Genomic DNA, 21,340 nt, shown 5'->3' on the forward strand with positions numbered 1-21,340 from the left:
CCCTTTCTTTACCACTTCCCTCTCTCCAGCTAGGCAGCTACAAAGTCCGACCCGTTTCAACTTTGTTCTCTCCGACGTTTTGCTGTTGTGTAGCAGATGCCAATGTTCACTTAATTTGCCACATAATTTTACTGCTGAAAATTGGAAATGTTATCGTCGTTGGCGAGCCCGCAGATCCTGATGACCACTCTTGACTTCACGCCATCCATCGGTTCGGTCCTGCTCGTCCCGTGCACCTCTCCGCTCGCCCACGACAACGTCTGCTCCGTTACTTTACGTGCCCTGTTTGGATGCCCTGTTTAATACTCATCCATTCCCTCCGTTCCAAATTATAGATCGTTTTAGCCTTTTTTTAGATTCATAGACTTTATTAAGTACTTAGATATACAAACGTAGATGCATAATAATATTTATGCACGTAGAAAAGTCAAAACAACCTATAATCTAGAATGGCTTACAAATATAATCCGGAACGGCTTAAAAATTTTATAGAACTCGATGACGCCACATGTTCGATGACAAGTTTGCATATGGCTGCAAGTTCAAGTACCACATGTATATATTTGCGTTGACCAGGGATCGTAGTACGAACGGAAAGCATCCCTAAGATAAGATATAGATATATACAAAGCCAACATCCCTAAGATATATTTATATAGCCAATAGCCATCACAAAGCTCCTAAACGGACACCACCACACCATGCCGACCGTAGTACGAACTGAAAGCATCCCTAAGATACAAATATAGCCAACGTCCCTAAGATGGAGTATAGCCCTCCCGAATGGACCGCACCAGACAGGCGCTCGAGGGTTTAGAAATGGGCCAAAATCTGGCGGCGATCTCTGGATGCCGACCATCGATAATCTATTACCACGTTTTGCCTTCACCTGCTTCAATTTTTACAAATAAGCCGCAGCAGCAAGTTGCAAGAAGTATATGGGAAATATTCTTTTACACTATCATATCATACTTCTCGACGACAGCATTTGTGATAAACATAATAGTAGTTGCAAGGGGAAAAGGCCCAAAGCAACGCTAGCCTGCTCGGCCTTGCAAAAGGTTGCAGGGATCTTGAACCGTTCAAATATACGTGGGCCTCTGTTGTACCATCAATGCTTTTCACAGGAAGTGGAAGCGATAAACAAACTGTCACACAGGAAGTAAACGCGATAAACACTATCCTGGCACTCGAAAGCTTAAATCAGACAGTGAAACAGAGCAAAGTCTAGCTAAAGCTTCTGGAGAAAACATTAGGCAAAACCAAGAAAATCTGATACTAACTTGCTGCTCAGTTCTGACATCTTTGTTTTTGCTCCAGACCTCCAGCTCCAGTGTTCTGCCTGCTGACAGAAACGTGAACCTGACCAACAACCTGATGATCCGTGGAAATCGTCTGCCATTTCCTTTTGTCATTCTGCTTTCACTCAAATGCAGCATGGACATGCTCTTGCTGTTAGATCTTCAGATATTTACATGTTTGCCTTCCTTTCCCATCGTTCTTTAATATCAAGCCTGAAATAGATTGGACAGGTGAGGCAACGGCCAAAGACCATCGATGCTTCTCACAAGAAGTGAAAGTGATAAACAAACCATCACATCAGCAGTTCTGAAATGTGGTCACAATAATATCATGCTAGACCGCTATCACAACACATTCGATCAGAACTAAGGTAATTCTGCTTTTACTCGTGGTTCAAATTGCGTCTGACTTCTTAGGGGTGAAGAGACCTTGTGCTCATCAGACAAAGTTGATAGAAAGCTTAAGGTTAGCAACAAAGACTATCTATTACCAAATTGCAGCGTGAAGCCTTTGTGTACTACTTTTCCCACATAGCAAAATTGAGAAGTCCGGCGGTGTTTCCTTTCTGAACAATGAAAGGTGGAGCAGCTAACTAAAGTTTTTGAAAAATAAGAAAGGTTTCCATTACCACAAGGAGTTGTGCAATTTAAAAAAATCTTTTGAATAATGAAAGGTGAAGCGATGGAGTTAAGACTGAATACTAAACAAGTTAAGAATAACATAAGGGTGCAAAAAAATAGAAGTTATTACACAGTATGATACAATAATGAAAACATACCCCCAATGTAGCTTCCTTTTGTCCCTTGACAGGGGTTGTGCAGGATCCTGTACATATATGGTGGTAAAACCATCACGGTTATTGCATGAAGTCACAACTGTGGGGTATAATTAAAGTAAGATGAGGGCTCCTAACGATATCTAAACTGTAGTAATTAAATATGGAGTATCATAGAGGATGCAAAGTTGACTCTGTTAACCACCTAATGGCAACCAAGTCTGCTCAATGGCATATCAAAGTTAATAAAGGATTTGTTAACATTTTCTCATATCAAGTTGACAAATATCTGTGTATCTGACATTAAAAGAGCATTGGGCAAAAATAGATTAACAGAAGATTTTAGTTCATTGTTCGATTGCCATTAAAGCAGTAACTATCAGTGTGAGATACCTGTCAAAAATAGTATGGAAACAGTTTGTGTTTCACCACAACAATTCCAATAAAGCAGTTTGTTGCCTTACTTGGAACAACTTTCAATACCTAAGATCAATCTGAAGATTACTGGGACTGATAAAATAAGATTCTAAAGTAAAAAGATTTCCATTACTGTATCCAAGCTTGTTTGGCTGCTCATTTATTGTTGTTGAAAGATTCTAGCGAATCATTGTTTACAGAATGTAGGTCAAAATTAGTGCCCAGCAGTTCATATAACCAGGCAACAGGCATACCTCTTGGATTACTGTAACTGACGAAGTATGGTATACATCTCTTGGAGAACTAGCAGCGGATTCATCCTTGTCGATGAATTTATAATCGTTGGTTACTTTGGTACTTCTCCCAGTGGTTCCTAAAGAATTAGAACGTCTGATTAGTGAGTTGCGTGCTTAAACAAGAGAACATACATGAGAGACAGGTACCTTTCGGTTTTCTTTTATACTTTGGCTTTTCGGTTATCTGTAACCGTTTCTTGTGTAATTCCTGCATCACATGACAAATTAAGTAATTGACCTGGTAATTCAGAAGAAAATGATGAACTATATCAAGAATGGATATTATGAAGGAGAACCATAGTGCCACAGTAAAACACATATCATATCTCTGAAGATTTGCCATTTCGTTCAGGGCTGAGGTTCTAGAGATTCACAAATTCAACTTAAGGATGTGAGATTTCTCTCTAAACTGAACTGAAATCAATGGGCTGAAGACTTCGGTTTGATTTGACAGATAATAGAAGACAAGAAGTAAACCATGGAAAACTTCATCCCATTTCACACCCACTCTAGGTCTCTAGCCCTGATAAGATAAGGATGGGAAGATATTTGTCTATGTACCAACCCAGAGTCTAGTATGTGATAGGGTTTCAAATCAATACTTCTAGGAGGTTAGGAAAACAAAGAAGGCTAGGAGTGCTATTGTTGCATTTTCTCAGTTCAGTGTCTTCTTCAATTCGATAGATTCAATGTGCTTTTACATATAGCTGGCACAAGCTGTTATTCTGCATAGAAACCTTGAATTAAATAAAAAGAATTACCCCTTTGTTTAATCATTGCTTTCCTATGTTGTTCTATCCGAACTCTTCAAAGTAGTTGGAAGTTAAAAAAAATCTGCCAGCTCAAACTTTTGCTCTTTTGGATCAAGAATTTGGTTGACACAAAAAAGAAGAAGAAGCAGTCTTAACTCTTTAGGATTGACTGGTTTTCCAAAGATTACAAAAGTTCTGTTTGGGTAGTAGAGGTTTTTTATTCAGTTCAAATTTGTACCGAATCGTAAGGATTAGATGATTAGATTTAATCCCCCCCCCCCTCCCCTTCTACCCAAACAGGCCCAACTGGACATATTTCCCAACTGGCATATACTGACAACTCTCAAACAATCAGGTGGCAACTTCATGCCTATGGGGTACGGTCCAAAACTCAGGATTCACTGAAGTAGAGTTTAGTGAATTACTCCTACTCAACAATGGCAACACAAACATACTATCGACCGGCAACCTTACTTGAATCTCTAAAGTGTCCATTTATACGTCGAAAATTAATAAGCGAGACCAGTTCTGCCCCGCCCTAATAAGCTCATCCTGTATAGACTACCTCAAAGTAGGCTTCCTACTGACACGCACGAACTCTACATAAATGAATTTCTAGAACAAGCACCCCCGTGTGCGGATCAAGAAAATCAAAAGATCAACACCGAACGTTTGGAGAAATCCAGTACAAGAAGGGCACCTTAAACTTGTCGAGCCGGTCCTGGGATAGCTTGGAGGGCTTGAATCCCGGGTCGAGGAGCCTGCTGGATGCAAGCGCCTCCTCCTTCCTCTTCGCCTCGTCGTCTCCGTCGCCATCTCCTGCGCCGCCTCCGCTTCTCCCCGCCGCCTCCTGCTTGCTTGCGGCCTCCATGGCCGAGACCCGAGAACAGGTGGATTGGGCTTAGCTTAGTGGCCTGCTGTTGGGTCGAGCCCGTGGCCCAAGGCCGATAAAACTGGTGCGACCAGGCCCGTGAAGAGTTTCTATTGATAGAACTGTTTTTCTTTTTTGCTTTTATTAAACCTTTTTTTTTAGCTTTTTATTAGTCCTATTTCTAAAGTCTAAAACAGTGACATTCTCCTGCATGAAACAGAAGCGTACGAGTAAGGAGTAGCGCGACACTTCACGTTTTCACCAAGAATGCTTCCACGTCCACGAGGTCAAAGTCTTCCATCGCTCATTTGAGTATTTGACATTTCAAACCGCACACAAAACGGACCAGAACGCCACGCGTATAGACCAGAAGATTTCCGCACGCACCGTGATGATGTTCGCAAAAAGCCTCCCTAGTCCCACCTACTAGCTGCTACATGCCGGGCCGCCGTCTTCGGAGAGGCAACCACGGCTGGAAGCACCAAGCACGTAAGAACAGCGGGAGAACCCACTCCTGATACATCGTCGGTGATTGCAAGATGACACGAGACATGTGAAGGGGCTATCAGCTTCTATGTGGGGCTCGGCCTGGTAGTGGTGGTAGATCCATCGATTCCGGCGGCCGGCGCTGTGCTTGGCAGCTTGCTTTAGGGGTGTTTTGGATACCCAAGCTAAAGTTTAGCACATGTAATATTTGATACTAATTAGGAGTATTAAATATAGGCTAATTACAAGACTAATTGCACAAATGGAGTCTAATTCGCGAGATGAGATGAATCTATTAAGCCTAATTAGTTCATGATTTGACAACGTGGTGCTACAGTAATCATTTACTAATGATGAATTAATTAGATTTAGCATAGGAATTCTGCAGTTAGTTTTATAATTAGCTTATGTTAAATTCTTCTAATTAGAAGCCGAATATTTGATATAACACTGCTAAAATTTATCACCTAATATCGAAACCTCTTAGTTTGCGTCCCTCCCGGACAAGCTCGCCGGTCAAACGGGCGAGTTTATCCCCTGGCCTGGTCTCCTGTACTGCTGCCCATCACGGGCATGATTGATGGCGCCAAATCTCCTGTTGCTCTCCAGTGATCGGAGCTGAGCTCGCGAGGGCGGAGGAGCCCTGAGCCCTCCCGCCGATGGGAGGACACTCCTGCTACTGCCAAATACCTATCCGCACCTCGGCGGCTAGGCCGGTGTAACGCGGACACTTGGATTCGTGCATCCTCTGCGCCGCTCGCTCTCGTGGGGGCGCGTCTGTGGCCACCTAGAAATCTGTACAGTTCTACCGTGGAGGAATCGGGAGGCACTTCCACGAGGCAACGCCTCTAACCATCAAAGCTTAAATTCATGAATTCATCGGTAGGATTGGCTAAGTAGATTCGTTTTTATCGTGATACGGAAATATGGCGTGAAGGTTCCTCTCTCCATTTATTTTTGATATATGGCATTTTGTAGCCTCTAAAGATAGCATCAATAAACAGTTAAAGCAACCACACTATTCCAATTAATTCCATACATCACTTTTGTGCTTACTAAGGAGCCTAACATGCCTGATACAAGCTTTAATTTCTTCTTGTAAAAAAAGAACAAATGGATTCATGCTATGGCCAAAACAAAAAAACAACTTCCAAATTGGTTGAACTTGGCGGAGCAGATTTGGATTCAAATGTCATAACATATTGAGTTAGATTTTGTGTCACGGTGCTTACTATAGGTAGGTAATGATGTGATTAGCTCATTTCAGACTTTTAAACCTAATATACACTTGAAACAAAATGAAACTTTAAACATCGTATAACCATGGATATATTGAGTATAAGTTTAAGTATGGCCATTATTCTATCATCTGCTGCTTGAAATCCACTTTTTATTAGCAAGGAGAGGTGTAGAATAAATTGGTCATCGTTTCTTGTTACTTCAATAGTTAGGTGTATAACTTTTGCTTTTGTATGACATCTCCTCATCTAAGTGTAAGACAAACAAATGAGTACATAGACAGCATAATGCATGGTCCACAATACACATCATAAAGAGGTTTGATTTTGTGAACAAGACAAATTAACATCAACAACTAAACCTGAATACAAGTATACAAGTGGTAGGAGAAGGGAACCTAATAGAGGGGCCATAAAATTTTTCAAAACTAGCAGTGAACGACCATTGCTTTTTGCCACCTCTCATCCACAAAAGGAAAGCAACCATACCTCATGCCTCTTCTTTCTTAAAGTTAATTATTGTAAGATCACTTCTCATCATATCCATTTACCTTTTTTTTCCTGAAAAAAGAAGACATGTGGAGAACCACATATATTTTCTCATTTCATGATGGATTCAAAAGTAGTTTTTGATTTTTTTCCATTTTTATTTTACACTCTTTTTTTACATCAACACAACAATGACTCCAAGTCATTCGCGCTAATTGGTTACTTCTCTTCTAACCTTACATTTCCGGCATAACTCCTTTTAAAAAAAGCATATCCTATCATCACTATAGTACTAAAATAATTAAGTCACGGTGGATCTTACCATAAGCATAGTTAAATTTTTTAACCTGCCAATAACTTTGCTGTCATGTATATATTCATAGAGAGTAAATAAGTATAGGTAAAATGAGTGAAATAAAATGACTTGGTGAGTACGAAATTTTACTTTAATGAGCACGTGAACACCAAGTCAAAATTTTCTAACAAACTTCCTAGTACCGCTACCTGAAGGACATTTAAAACCTGATAAAAGTCACGCACCAACCTACCAACCATAGTACAGTTCAACTAGTTCGGCAAAGTACCATCGCCACCCAGTCCAACGAGGCAACAACAACCGCCGCAGCATCGGCCATGGCGACCGCCCGCCTCATCCGATCCGCGACATTCCTGTCCGGGTGAGGCCAACCGCTTCGCTCCTTCTCGGTAAATCGGCGATCCAGCCGCAACCAAAAGCAAAGCAACGTCCGAATTAAAAACAGGAGAGGAAAAAAAAAGGAGCTCGCAGGCAGAAGTGAGCTCCCACCTCCTCCTCCTCCTCTCTCTCTCTCTCTCTCTCTCTCTCTCTCTCTCTCCGCTCGCAGACCACCACCGAACCCTCCGATCCAAACCCTGCTCGCATCGCGTCGCATGCCTCCGCGCGCCACGAGGCGGCGGCGCTGCAGCTGACCAGGACCAACCGCCCCCCTTGACTCGCCGGGGGGAGAGACATGGGCGGCGTGACGTCCACCATCGCCGCGCGCTTCGCCTTCTTCCCGCCCACACCGCCGTCCTACACCGTCGTCGTCGCCGACGCCGCCACCGGCCGCCTCGCCATCCCGGAGATCTCCCACGCCCCAGGGCGCCGCCGGAGGCGGGACGGCGCCGGCGCCGGCGGCGGGGACCCCTCCTCGGCCGCCTCCGCCGAGGAGGAGGACGGCACGGAGGTGGTGCGCCTCCGCACGCGCCGCGGGAACGAGATCGTGGGGGTGTACGTGCGCCACGCGCGGGCCTCCGCCACGATGCTCTACTCCCACGGCAACGCCGCCGACCTCGGCCAGATGTACGGGCTCTTCGTCGAGCTCAGCAAGCGCCTCCGTGTCAATCTCTTCGGGTAAACGCTCCGCCCCACGCTCACTTCAGGCCGCGCGATTGCCAATTTTGCTGGATTTGGGTGCGGCTGGAGAGGTTTTCCGTTGGGGGAAACTTGCGGGAGGGTTTTGGGAAAGGCGCGTACTCGCAGGAGGCGTCGATTTCTGGGTGCATTTATTGTTAGATGTGGTGTGCTTTTCATCTCCTGGCCGGTTGCTTCAATTGGGACAAGCGATGCGATTTACTTTGATTTTGGGACGCTATAGCAGCAACAGCCAATTTGGCATGAAATTGAATGATTGATGGGAAATAAGATTGGATCACATACTCAACCATTTTGGTTAAGTGCGGTAGAAGTCAAGCTGTATTTATAGTAGCAAACAACTACCTTCCCTCTAGCAATACCAGTTTACCAATACAATTTGTCCAACTGTGGCAAATAAACCCATGCAGCCATGCTGTTCTCCCCCCAAATTCACTTGATTTAAGTTTTGATGTTGAGGAGACACTTGCATTTAGTGCATTGCTTTTGAGGTTTTGACCAACAGAATCATACACTTGCGGATTCTGTTCCAGGGAAAGAAATAGGTAGGGACTTGGGAGTACTTAGTCCAAGAGTAATTGGTGGGTATTTAACAGTTCATAATAGAGAGATCCGTTTCATATAAAACGAAAAAACAGAGAAATATGTAACTTGTGTTCAGGTGTAATAATGCCAAGCTATCCCCTCTAAGAAAGGGACTGTACCGACTTTGTAGGTGTGCCAGAGAAGCAAGATAATGTATTTTGTGGATGTATCTTGGATTTTACACCATGAACTTTTTTGATGCTGATGAGATGGCGACTTGCACTCCGAGGCATGATTAGTGGGTCTGTCTGGTGTATTGCATTATGCATGGAGATGTGCATCATATTTTGGATTCCAAGGGCTGTTTCTCTCTCATGTGTCAGCCTCTAGTAGGACGAGGAGATTGGAATTCCTGAAAGACAATTTCCTTCAATGACTATGATTATTCCATAAGATTTATGTTAAACTGAGACTAAATCATGTTTTCGTTATTGTAACTCTTGCTAAACAGCATAATCAGCATCTGCACCAAAAGCTTCACAATCCTGCAAAGCATCCAGGATTGTTTACTCTTGCATCCCAAGGAAGTATGATTAGCTTGGCAATTGAATCACTGCATTTTAAGTGCCTGTTTTCTGTCTTATGCATTGTTTGGAACAATGTTCAACAGCTTTCCATTGCTATAGGGGCTTCTCTAAACTGGTGCATAATTTGTGGTCAAAGTTACTTCAGTACCCACAAGAACAGCTGAATTTATGAGCAGCTATTTTTTTTCCTGAAAGTGGTGTTTAACAGACTCTATGTTACTGCAGGTATGATTACTCTGGTTATGGGAGATCTACAGGGAAGGTATCTTCTGTTTTTCTTATGTTGGTTGCTTCATCAATAACTTACCTAGCATATCTAATTTCTCCCTAACCATATCTTAATATACAGTTTATTCTTCCATTGAACAGCCCACTGAGTGTAATACATATGCAGACATTGAAGCAGCATACAACTGCCTCAAGGAAAAATATGGTGTCGCGGATGAGGATATAATCTTATATGGTCAGTCTGTTGGAAGTGGTCCAACCATTGATCTTGCTTCACGATTGCCAAACTTGCGAGCTGTGGTTTTGCACAGTCCCATTTTATCTGGACTAAGAGTACTATATCCAGTCAAACGGACATTTTGGTTTGACATTTACAAGGTATATTTGGTTCTTTTATTTCCATAAAACTATATGGTTATTTGGTTGCTTAGTAACTGATATCTTTTATCCTTTCTATAGAACATTGATAAAATTGGCTTGGTAAATTGCCCAGTGCTTGTTATTCATGTGAGTATTACTATTTCCTTCTTTCCCTCATTTTCACTAGTGACCAGTTCTTACATTTGATCCTTGGTGGAATTAACTTTGGATATGATTTACCAGTAGAATGAGCACAAAAATAGGTGATTCCTCATCTGTAGCAGGGTGTCCAATGTAGAAGTTTCATGAGTAATATGCACCACTCAGCAAGCCAAGTATGGAAAATTTAAAAATGAACAGTCATATATGTCAAAGTTAGAGGCCTAAGAACTGGCATCTTGAAACATTCATGATTCATGTTTGTTATCTAGTATCATAGTTGCTTCCGAAGAATGTTGTTGCTCTGATTGTCATAACCTGATCGCTCTCATACCAGGGTACGTCAGATGATGTCGTCGACTGCTCCCATGGAAAACAGCTATGGGAGCATTGCAAAGTAAAATATTCACCACTGTGGTTAAGTGGCGGTGGCCACTGCAATCTCGAGCTGTATCCTGATTACATTAGGCACTTGAAGAAGTTTGTGTCAAGCCTTAACAAAAAATCGCCAAAACCTGACCCGAAAGAGATAACAGCAAAGGATGACAATGACACTACCAGTAAAGCAACAGAGGCTGCATGCTCGGAAAAACCCAAGGAGGCCGCAAAATGCTCACAGATCTCGCGGAAGAGCCTGGATAGCCGAGTCGGGAAATCTAAAACAGTGGATGTTCCTGAGAAACCACGGATGAGCTCAGACGATATCGACAAGTTCAGAAGGAGAAGATGCTTGGTCTGGTGATGTATGATGTGATCTTCGGCACAAATTGTGGAGCAGTATCTGAATATTATAGCAAGGGAATCAAGCAACTGTATTACATGATATCGCGAGGAATAGCTTCAGCTGTTCCTTCGGTGGAGAGAAAATAGCTGTTAAATAAGGAAAGAGAACCAGGAAGCTACTATCGTATCCATCAGAGAACTACTACTCGAAACCGGTAGTTCCTCAGTTAATTTAACACTTACACCGACACCGTCAGCCTGTTTTGCAGCACGATTAGGGTTTCCATCATGTAAAAGTGTACCATTGTTGTCTGTAATCACGAGGGACCAATACAAACATTTGCCCCCACTCTGTGCAAAGTCTAAAGCCTTAACGGAATCACGAGCACGATAGTCTGTTCTGGGTGCACCAGTATAAAGTTCACATGCATCGTGGTTGGTGATCCATGTGAGCTTTCTCCTGTGCCCCAATCTGCATCTTGTATGGATTATTCGGTAGTGCAGTACATGTCATGGCAACCTGTCTGGAGCAACGGTTGGATTATTCGGTAGTGCAGTACATGTCATGGCAACCTGTTTGGAGCAACGGTTATCAAAAGGTCAGGCTAGTCCTTTAAGCCAAAAAAAGAAAGAAAGAAAGAAAAGGTCAGTCTAGTCACTTGTGACATGTTTAGTACTCATATATACTAAGTGCCATCCACCACTCTTATGTATATGTACATATTCCCTCTGTTCTGACGGTACCAACAAAACAAAATATTTACATCACCAGGAGCTACGAACCCTGAAAGCCAAAGGACAGGCAATCTGGCATGCCTCGCACAACAAGCACATCTCTATGCAGCAGCGGTAACAAACACAACTAAATCTCGATGGGTATCAGCAGCCCTCAAGCACTACTAATCTAATCCCTGCTGGTGTTGGGCGTCGTGGCCCTGCTGTCCCAAGGAGCGTGGACCGTGGTGGGCGAGAAGGGCCCGTCCTTGTGTTTGTCTCCGTCCTTCTCCATCGGGCACTCGCCCTGGATGCTCCTGAGCACCTCCAGCACCTCCTTCATCGGCGGGCGCATCTCGCCGTTCTGCTGCAGGCAGCGGAAGGCCAGCTCCGCCACCATCGTCATCATCTTCTTCGTCGCCGGGTCGGACTCGTAGCCCAGGTCGAGGTCCACGAGCTGCTCGAGCTGGCACTTCTGGATCTTGCTGATGGCCATGCCGGCCAGGTTGATCTCGTTGCGGTGCCGGGTGATGTCCACGGCGGGCTTCGACGAGATGAGCTCCACCAGGACCACCCCGAAGCTGTACACGTCGCTCTTGTCCGTCAGCTGGTAGCACTGGTGGTACTCTGGATCCACGTACCTGCCATGCGTGCAAGAACACAAAAAGAAAATTCGTTACGTGTTGAAATCATCAAGAGGAACTTTTGGGCAAAAAACGATGAAACTGCGGCATACCCTGGCGTGCCCTGGGGCGCGGTGGAGACGTGCGTGACGTCGAGGGGGAAGAGGCGGGAGAGGCCGAAGTCGGCGACCTTGACGTGGAAGTCGGCGTCGAGGAGGATGTTGGTGGTCTTGACGTCGCGGTGCACGACGGGCGGCTCGATGGCGTGGAGGTAGGCGAGCGCCGCGGCGGACTCGATGGCGACGTTGAGGCGGAGCGGCCACGAGAGGGCGCGCTCGGGGGCGCGGGGCCCGTGCAGGTGGTCGGCGACCGTGCCGTTGGCGACGAACTCGTACACCAGGAGGAGCTCCCGGCTCTGGCTGGACGTGCAGCCGTAGAACATGACCAGGTTCGGGTGGCGCAGGCCGGACAGGATGGCCGCCTCGTTATGGAACTGCTCCAAGCGCCGGTAGCTGTTGTACAGACGCTTCACCGCCACCACGCGCCCATCCTTGAGGTACCCTGAGCACACAGGTGTAAGTGCATCAGAACGTCAGGTGGTTCGACATATGATGAATACCATACCAATTGGCACTGCAAAATGCAAATCCGAAGGCATTTCTACCTTTGTAGACGGTGCCGAAGCCGCCATCACCGAGTTCTCTGTTCTCGTCGAAGGAATTGGTGGCCTCCTCGAGCTCCTCGTAGGTGAAGAGGTGCGTTGCCGGGTCGTCGATGCTGCCGGACTCCATGTCGCCGACCCGGGAACGCGGGGTCCCGCCAGAGCCGCTGTACTTGAGGAGCTTCGAGGATGAGTTGATCACGTTGTTCTTCCTCCTCTTGCGCATAATGAACAGAAACGCGCCAGCACCAAGCACGGCAAGACCAGCAGCAGCAGCCGAGACACCTGAAAATTGCGCTAGCTATTACTCCAGACCTCCAGTCACAGTAAGCTTGCAAGTCTATAAATGTTGCATAATTCCAGAAGGATGTGAATTCGGTCCTGATTAATCGTGTGAGAAATTCTTGCAGCTAGAAGCCTAGAACTAGAATGCACAGTACAGTACTACTATAAGCGATCATTTTTGTTATTTCTTCATGAATTATGAACTAATGGTCATCGGTTATATGCCCCAGAAAGGCAGAAACCAGCATAGTGCTTTGATATATTAGTTTCTGAAAGAGCCCATGAATATATATTTGTGTAAACTGTATTATGTTTTCTGCGGTCAGGAATGTTTAGCAGTAGGCTGGCAGATATTAAAAAGAATTGCAGAAAAGTTTATGTAACAAACGGGATTTGTTTATGCAAACGACAGTGGATCCTTTCGAGCAAAATTGTCGAAAAAGGCAGCATAGCGCTTACCTGCAATAACTTTGAGAGGAGTCCTTTTTGATCCTGCATGCAGAGGAACAGAAAAAAAATGTCAGATCTGAGCAAAATTAAGCTGATTTACATCAAACAGAAACGTAAAGCACAAAACTATCACATTCTACTCGAGATGGTAAGACAAACTCCACTAAAGAATTACAAAAAAAGCAAATGGAGAAATTTAGGTGGTTTTTTTGAGTCTATTAATCAGGTATATTTGTTAGAATTTACCTAAATGGTGCCATATTCTTTTAGAAGAAGGAATAATCTTTACTCTGGCCTCTGAAGGCATGCATGAACTTTCATTTGTATAAAGTCCATTTGAATATTATATGCTGTGATAGCAAGAAGTTAGAAGCAGCAAAAGTAACTTTCTGGTTGTTGTTTCCTTCTTCTGTTGAAACTTCCACACACAAATCTCTTTTGTAGATAGAGCAAGGTTCCAAAGCATGGTAACTTTGGCCAAAATGTAAACCAAGTTCAATTTACTTTTGACCAGGTAGGGCAACTCCCTACATTTTAAATAGTCTGCACCTTTTAGTAACAGTGGAACATGGTGCAAGATCTTCCTTTTAGAGTTTTAGTCCTCTCTTTTTATTTTGTTGACACAACTTGCTCCTCTTTATGAAGATATGGTGCATCATGTAGCATGGAAAAATACTAGAACATAGGAAAAAGTTGTAAGGCAAGTAGTCGTTTGGCCTTTTGTCAATAGCTTGGTCTTTGTATATCTAGGTCATAATCACAAAGTACCTTGCAATATATATAGGTCAGGACAGAACTATAGGTAGGAGGTCGGCATCAAAAAGGAAAACTGAATACTAATAAAGGCAGGCAACAAATATCTTTGCAAGACAGACACCTGAAATATGATTAAGCTTTCTGACAAATGAAAAGTGAACATGTCAATATGACGTCAGAGCAGTTGAAAGGCCTTCCAAATCAAAGGTTAGAGCTGTCTGAAAAGCCTCAGCTTACCTAAGAAAGAATCTCTCAAAGTCTATCTTGAACAAGGAAATTTGAGCAGTAAATGTTACCATTCAAACTTGTATGAAGAACACAGTAATATTTAAGCCTTGGATGTAGAAATTTTAACCCAAACTTTAATGGACCAAATTTTAATGATTCCACAGTCGATCGATTCAGTAAGACAGTAACCAATACAGCATTTAGTGTTGTTGCTGTCTCAGGCCTCACCGGGCCCAACTAATGTGAACACCAGCGATACAGCCATACAGGCAAGGTTTTCAGTTATTGGAAAGCGTGATGAGACGTCCACCTCTGAAGAAATTAACAAGACTTTAGCTAGTGCGCATCAACTTCTGCTGTGCTCCAACATCGACAGGTGGGCCTAGATTACTCATCAAGCGCGTGGCCATTAATTCTTCAGTTAGCTCTTGCCGGGAAGCGGTCGTTTGGGCCGTAGTGTCAGATAGGTTTTCGGCCATAATCATCGAAAGGCACAATCAGCAAACAGTCTACAAGCTACGAACGTTTCTCCATGAAAAAGGATGCTACTGTTAGTCTGTTGTGCAACTGTAATGTGGCAATGGGTCTTGCAAAGGAGTTGTTTTTTTTTTCTTTTTAAGTAGGCTACTGTCAGTCACTCTAATGGATCCATGTATCAGCGAGGGGAGTAATCACGACAACAACTACTGTACTACATTATTAGGGTGGCAAAAAAAAAAATCAAATGACCGTGCGAAAGACTGTCCTTTTGAGCAAGAGCAATCACGTACAACAAGTGTCTCTACTGAACACTGAGGTTTAGTGCTAAGTGTTATTAGTCGCACAACTTGGTGCTGCAGAAAGCAGGTAAGCAGTAGGCACCGGACCGAGACAGATGGGGGTACTGAAAGCAGGAGAGACGGATCAACCAAGATCTTGCGAACTCTGAAACGGTCCATGGCCGTGCGACGAGACGGAGCAAATCTCGGCGAAACGGAGGTGCGTATCTGTAACGCCATTACTTTTCCTCTCCGCGTGATCGTGCTGACACCGACGAGGCCGAACCCGAGGGCCCTGGACAAAATCTTGGAGCCAGACTCTTCCCAACAGCTCTAGCCCCGCCGGCGACAAGACAACCACTGAGAAACAAGCGCTTGGTGCCTTCAATGTTCTACGACACGTCTCTGTCGAACTAGCAGGACGGGTTAGTGAGCAGAGAGCCCGGACCTAATTGGACTGACGCGCTTTAAGCTCCGGTTCGTTTCACACCCTGATATTTCTTCCAACGCCCCAGTGGTTTCTCCGTCCAGAAAGAAAGAGTTGTCGCGTGTGCAAGGAAGCCAATGGCTTACCGGCGAGGCGGCGACATGTCATGCAAGCAAACCAAGTGTGGTGGTTAACGTCTACTGATTGAATGCAATCGAAGGATAATGGCTCGTTTCTGTGGCGTTTCGGACGACGAAAGCATGGGTGGCCTAAGTTACGTACCGAGTGAAGAAGAGTCAGCAAGTGTCTTACTGCAGTCGCCGTCGCCCATGCGGCCGTCGGCGCAGAGGCAGCCCAGGAACTCGCCGGCGCCGCTGAACCCGCACTTGCCACCGGACTGCTCGCACCGGCTGCACTCCCCGGAGCTCCGTTCCCAGCCCAGCTGGAACCCCGAGCGGAGGGCCTTGGAGTACCCGTCGCCCCTCCACTTGGGGTCCTGCGCGTCGCGGGGGACGGCGTCTCTGAGCACGGGTGCTCCGAAGACGCTCTTGCATGCCCCGGACCAGTCGGCGGGAGGCACCTCACGGCTCGGGAGCACGAACGTCATGGAGTCCGGTTCGTCGAAGTCTCCGCAGGTGATGGGCTTGATGGTCGGCGGCTTCGGCGGTTTGGGCTTGGAAGGAGCAGGGGCGTCCGGGTGCCCGAAGGAGCAGTTGATGAAGAAGAAGAGGTAGTCGATGGCGGAGATGGGGAGGAACAGCCGGGCGCCCGCCGGGAAGGTCACGTTGTGGTCCACAATGGGGCAGCCGTTGCCCGCGGCCGCGGCGTCGGCGTCGGCGAGCGAGACGATCAGGTTCGCGTAGTGGATGCGCGAGACCGTGTAGTTATACCCGCCGAGCTTCAGGACGGCCCTGTTGCCGCCGTCGCAGGTGACGGCCAGGCCCGGGTAGCCGCAGTACGACTCGCCTTCGTGGTCCGGGATCGCCTTGGTGTCGCTGGTAAGGTAGAACGGGTAGCTGATGTTCACGCCGCCGCAGAGGTACGGCCGCCACCGGCACGCGGATGTGGCGTAGGTGTCATCGCCGCTGCAGCCGACGGCGAGGAAGAGAAGGAGGAGCAGCAGGAGGCTTCGGTCACGGTGGCTCAGGGGAGGCATGGCAACTGGCAAGCGGGCAACTTTTTTTTTTCCTCCTGGTTCAGCTCTCCAGGACTTCTGGCGCGCGGTTTGGTTGGCGGACGGTCGGGCGGCTCCGTTTCTATGCTAGCAATGTTTTGAACCTCGCTTTGGCAATGGCAAGTGCAGCTAGCCGTGCAGTACCGGTGAAAGGTTGGGTGGCTGACGCTGACGAGGGGCAAGGACATGGGCATACGGGCACACGATGGCTGGTGCGGGGCCTGCAGCTAGCGGACTCGCGAGTCGCGACGTTGCCAGCCTACCGCGCTACTCGGCCAGAGTCGCGCTCGCTACCTGACCGGACATCCCCCATGTCCTTGTCCCGTGGCGACTCGAGAGCCCGGCCTAGTCACATTTTTGAATTGGCGTCAAAGGAAAGATGCGCTTGAGATCTGATCGTTTCCAGGAAGTCTAGAAGGCCTGATTTTCTTAAGGAACGGTTCACATGCGTGTGTTAGAAAATTACAGTAAGCTAGTAAGGCCTAGCAGCCAGCAGGGGCATGAAAAGCGCCAAGAAAGAATCAGTCACAGTATGCGGTGTGGCTCCGTTGTTTCACAGCAAGGAACAGCGTCCAGATTGGAACAAGGGTTGTTCGTATTGAGTTGTGTCTGTAAAATTTTTATGTATAAGTACATGCTTATGTCAGTTAGAAATGTTGAGGCCTTGAACTTAAACCCAAGTTTGCAACACACGAGCGGGGGGTGCGGGGGAGCATAGAACGGTTCGGGCCGATGGGACATGAAAAAAAGAAGAAAGGCCCAACTATCGGCCGTATCGGGTGGTCCAGGCCCAGAAGAAAATGTGACAGCTGACTCGGTCAAACTGGTGCGCTCACACGTCAGCACTCAGCACGTCGCCCAGGCTAAACAAATTTCCGTGCTATACTATGGGCAGGCAAGGCTTCAGCTCCGATTTCTCCTGTATCTCCAGCTGAAGTTCTATTAAACAATTTGATCAAAAACGGTTCCACTCCTGGAGTAATAGAGAAGTCGGAGCCGTTTTATATCAAGAAGCTGGAGCTAAAAAAAAATAACTCCTAGAACCTTACCAAACTGACCCTAACACATACAATAACACACACAAAAAAAGAAACGTGCTAGCTCGAGAAAATGAACAATCTCTTGGGAGATCTAAAAAAGGGCAACGATGTAGAGGGGAAAAAAGAGAGCCGGCACCATGAATTAAAGCCAAGCAGCCGCTAATCCTCCTGGGATTGCTACATGCCGTTTCGGTGACGGGTGACGGGTGGGTGGGGGGGGGGGGGGGGGGGGGGGGCTTGCTTGGTCCGCTCGTCTCTACCCTGGAACCCCTGACAACCCAAAATAGACCCTAAACGAGCGGCGACAGCGGCAGAGCGAAATAGACCCTAAACGAGCGGCGACAGCGGCAGAGCGAGATAAAAAGGCCTTCGGTGATTGTTTAAGTTCTAATAGCGCACGCGACGTACAAGAATCACCGATAATCCCCGCTGTAAATTGGAAAAGCTTGGAGAGAGGCTTACCGGAAGAATTGGCTGTGGTGCAATTGGGAGTGCCGACTCGCCCGCCGGAGCACAAGCATGCTACGTATACCCCCGTCTTGTTGTAGCCGCACTGCCCCTTGGATCGCTCGCACTGGTCACACGCGGAGGCCTTGCGCTCTTGGTGCCATGCCAACTGGAATCCTTCACGAAGACTGCTGCCGTACCCACCGTTCCTCCATCTAGGATCATTTTGTGGATCGGGAGGGAGACCGGATTTGAGCACAGGCACTTGGATAACTTTGCCGCACACCTGCCACCAATTCGTGTCCTGGTACGGCACGTCTTGCTCCCGAAACACAAAAGACATCCCATACGCCGGCTCGTCATCGAATTTGCAGGTGGAGGTCGTGTTTGACGGTGGCCCAGTGATGTCGGGGGCGGAGAGGAAGTTGCAATTGATAAAGAAGAGGAGGTAATCGACGGTGTCGTTAGGATAGTCCAGCCATGAGACATTCCCGAGCGTCACGTTGTGATTGGCTCTGGGGCAGCTCCCCTCGTTGAGGACATCAGGATCAGCAAGCCAGACTCCGGGGGGCTCGTAGTCGATGCGCGAGACGGTGTACTTGCCACTGTCGAGTTCCAGGAAGGCTCGGCCTTCCTCGCACTGAATCTCCATGCCAGGGTAGCCGCAGTACGAGCTGTCGTTTCCCAGGAGAGTTTCCATCTTGCTATAGAACGGGTAGCTGATGTTGACGTTGCCGCAGTTGTAAGGTTGCCGCACGCACATGGAGGTGTCGTAGCTATCGCCCCCGCTGGAAGGCGAGCCATGGGAAGCGGCAACCAAGATGGCAAGGAGAAGCAGCGGCGGCGGCAGCAGCCGGTGCCGTAGCAAGAGAGCCATGGCTAAACCTAAACAGGTCAGGCTACTTTTCCGGTTTTCCCCCCCTCTGGTTTGGTGGCGGCCGGCCTCCGTTTATAAGGTCGCGAGGGCCTGATGAGTTGTCGATCGGCGGACGGGTTGCCGACGAGTGGGACATGGCGGCAAAGTGGGGCAAAGAGCCGTGGCTGACCGTGACCAGCTGGGTCTCGCAAGATGCCAATTAGGCAATTACTCTGCCTTGGCGAAGTCAGGTGTTGGCACCTCCCGCTCCCGTCGCTGTTCCGTGCACACTCGCGCGTTTTCCATTGGCTAACGCCCTTGGAAGAAAGAAAGGTCGCGTCCTTGGTCTTGGTTCTGGATCGATATTCATGTACGTATTCTCACTAGAAGATTTGCGTTCAATGGTCCGGAGTGGTCAGCAGTTAGAAAGTTTGCGGTACTAATAAACGGCAGGGGACCCAGTCGGCTCTGTTCTGGGAACCACCGTAGTCGAACTATCTCAGTGAACGCAAAACTAGGCTTTTCTCCGACCTCAGCAACACGTCTTGAATTTGGACCAAACGTAGCGTTTGGGTACTCGCATGGCGGTCTCTGCTCTCACGGCCAGTGTGCTGTCGCTCCAACGAAGAGCCTGCAGCAACTCAAGTATCATACGTGTTCTAAACGTGTAAGGAAAACGCTTCTGGTCATTTGCCTACCATAGCCAATGCTAGCTAACTTCTCAATTCAGCGATGCAAATTAAACCAGGTGTGTAGGCTGTGCTTCACACTTTCGGCATGAATTCAGTGAGCAGTAGGTAGTAACCTGACTCTTGTTTCGGAGTTCAGACTGAAAGGAAGGACAGTTTGGTTCTCTGCTCTACGAAACGCTGTGGAGTACGCCGGACCGCCTGATGAATCTCGTTCGTGAAAAAGAACAAAACGGGGTACCGAATGAGGAAATGCGAATTGGAATTCCTATCTTTTCTACATACCCACGCGGTATTTTTCAGCCAAACTATAACTACTCGCGGACCATTTATCAAAAAAAAAAAACTCGCGGGGCTAAACAGAGAAGCAGCAGCAGCGGGGACAAGAAGCCAAGAAAGCACCAAACGCGACAAGCTACTGGAACGCGTCTGGTGATCGCAGAAACGAGGGGTAAAATCGAAGGATGAGTCCTGGAGCCTGGAGGACTTACTTGGCGGTTGTACTGTGCTGGCACTACTGTTTTTGCAGTACGGGTCACCGACCTTACCGCTGCACAAGCAACCGAGGAAAGCCTTGGCGTAGCTGTAGGCGCACCGCCCGCCTGAGTTCTCGCACCGGTAGCATTGATCCTTGGTGCTCCGGGTCCAAGCGAGCTCGAACCCCTGCCTTAGCACGCCGCCGTATCCACCCCTCGCCAACATGGACTGATCACTCGCCATGAGATCGAGAACCTCGCTTCGTACCGGCACGGTGACGATCTCCCCGCAGTGCGCGGCCAACTCATACTCTTGGGCGTTGTCGAGCTCTTCGGCGGCGAACACGAACGAGGCTCCGCCACCAGGTGCGTTCCCCAACCCCGTGCAGTTGATCCGGTACTTATCCGTGTCGAAACCGAGCGGCCGAGGATCGCCGCCGCCTGGCTGCTTGGAGAAGCAGCCGAAGAAGAAGGTGAGATTGTCGTGCGAGCTGGTGTTGCGCAACTGCAGCCACGCCTCGTCGAAGCTGACGTTGTGGCGGACCCTGGGGCAATCGCCGCCGCGAAGCACGTCGGCGTCGGCCAGCAGGAAGCTGTTGTTGTTGTAGAAGATGTTCTGGACCGTGTAGTCGGCTCGGCCGAGGTGGATGACGGGGGTCTGCGTTTCCCCGTCGTCCTTGCAGGCTATCTTCAGGTCGGTGTACCCGCAAGAGAAGGGTGCGCCGTAGTGGTAGGCGGTCGCGTTGGCGAGGTAGAACGGGTAGTGGATTTCGACGCCGCCGCACCAGATCGGCGAGTCCACGCACATGGAAACGTCGTAGGTGGGCGGAAGAGGGGTGCCATGGGAGGCGGGGCAATGGGCGACGAGGGAGAGGAAGGGGAAGAGGATGACGGGGAGGAAACGTGGTAGGTGAGCCATGGCGCGGAGCCGACGACTCGGACGCTTTGGCTGTGCTTGTTTAGCTGATGATCTAGTCAGTTTGCTTCCTTAAGCGCGCAGCCGTTTATACTAGGTCGCGTGGTTAGATGAGTGGAGTTGACCTGGTTTTATTTTTTGAGAAGGTTGTTTAATTGGTTGGCGGTGGGCCACCGGTGGAGACGTCGAAACGCTTGGAGACTGAAGGTATCGCGCTCGTCTCACGCACTCAAGTAGCT

At 47.6% G+C, this 21,340-nt stretch overlaps 3 protein-coding genes across 9 annotated transcripts in view; 1 reads left to right on the forward strand and 2 right to left on the reverse strand.

Annotated features, from left to right (window-relative positions):
* Positions 1 to 966: 966 nt before the first annotated feature.
* Positions 967 to 4,459, reverse strand: LOC101769637. Its single transcript, XM_004969545.4, has 5 exons — positions 4,243 to 4,459; positions 2,938 to 2,998; positions 2,749 to 2,867; positions 2,081 to 2,127; positions 967 to 1,514 (listed from the first exon to the last, which is right to left on the reverse strand). The coding sequence occupies exons 1-5, from the start codon at positions 4,411 to 4,413 to the stop codon at positions 1,472 to 1,474; spliced, it is 441 nt and encodes a 146-aa protein (XP_004969602.1). The 5' UTR covers positions 4,414 to 4,459; the 3' UTR covers positions 967 to 1,471.
* Positions 4,460 to 7,387: 2,928 nt separating this feature from the next.
* On the forward strand, positions 7,388 to 10,983 carry LOC101771374 (protein ABHD17C). Of its 2 annotated transcripts, XM_004969550.3 has the most exons (5): positions 7,394 to 7,998; positions 9,357 to 9,393; positions 9,501 to 9,737; positions 9,819 to 9,866; positions 10,216 to 10,983. In XM_004969550.3, the coding sequence occupies exons 1-5, from the start codon at positions 7,616 to 7,618 to the stop codon at positions 10,618 to 10,620; spliced, it is 1,110 nt and encodes a 369-aa protein (XP_004969607.1). In that variant the 5' UTR covers positions 7,394 to 7,615; the 3' UTR covers positions 10,621 to 10,983. The 2 variants fall into 2 exon arrangements, with proteins under 2 accessions (XP_022682197.1, XP_004969607.1); XM_022826462.1 differs by lacking the exon at positions 9,819 to 9,866 and having other exon boundaries at positions 7,388 to 7,998.
* Positions 10,984 to 11,245: 262 nt separating this feature from the next.
* Positions 11,246 to 21,340, reverse strand: part of LOC101770445 (LEAF RUST 10 DISEASE-RESISTANCE LOCUS RECEPTOR-LIKE PROTEIN KINASE-like 1.2) — a 20,984-nt gene continuing 10,889 nt past the window's right edge. For 2 of the 6 annotated variants that reach the window (XM_012846282.3, XM_012846280.3), the window contains exons 2-5: positions 13,344 to 13,376; positions 12,603 to 12,884; positions 12,052 to 12,499; positions 11,246 to 11,956 (exon numbers count right to left, since the gene is read on the reverse strand). In XM_012846282.3, coding sequence (XP_012701736.1) covers positions 11,506 to 11,956; positions 12,052 to 12,499; positions 12,603 to 12,884; positions 13,344 to 13,376 — 1,214 coding nt within the window. In that variant the 3' untranslated portion in view covers positions 11,246 to 11,505. The other 4 variants (XM_004969547.4, XM_012846281.3, XM_004969548.4 and 1 more) reach the window with 4 other exon arrangements.

The sequence above is a fragment of the Setaria italica genome, chromosome V (assembly GCF_000263155.2).
Source record: "Setaria italica strain Yugu1 chromosome V, Setaria_italica_v2.0, whole genome shotgun sequence".
Taxonomy (NCBI): domain Eukaryota; kingdom Viridiplantae; phylum Streptophyta; class Magnoliopsida; order Poales; family Poaceae; genus Setaria; species Setaria italica.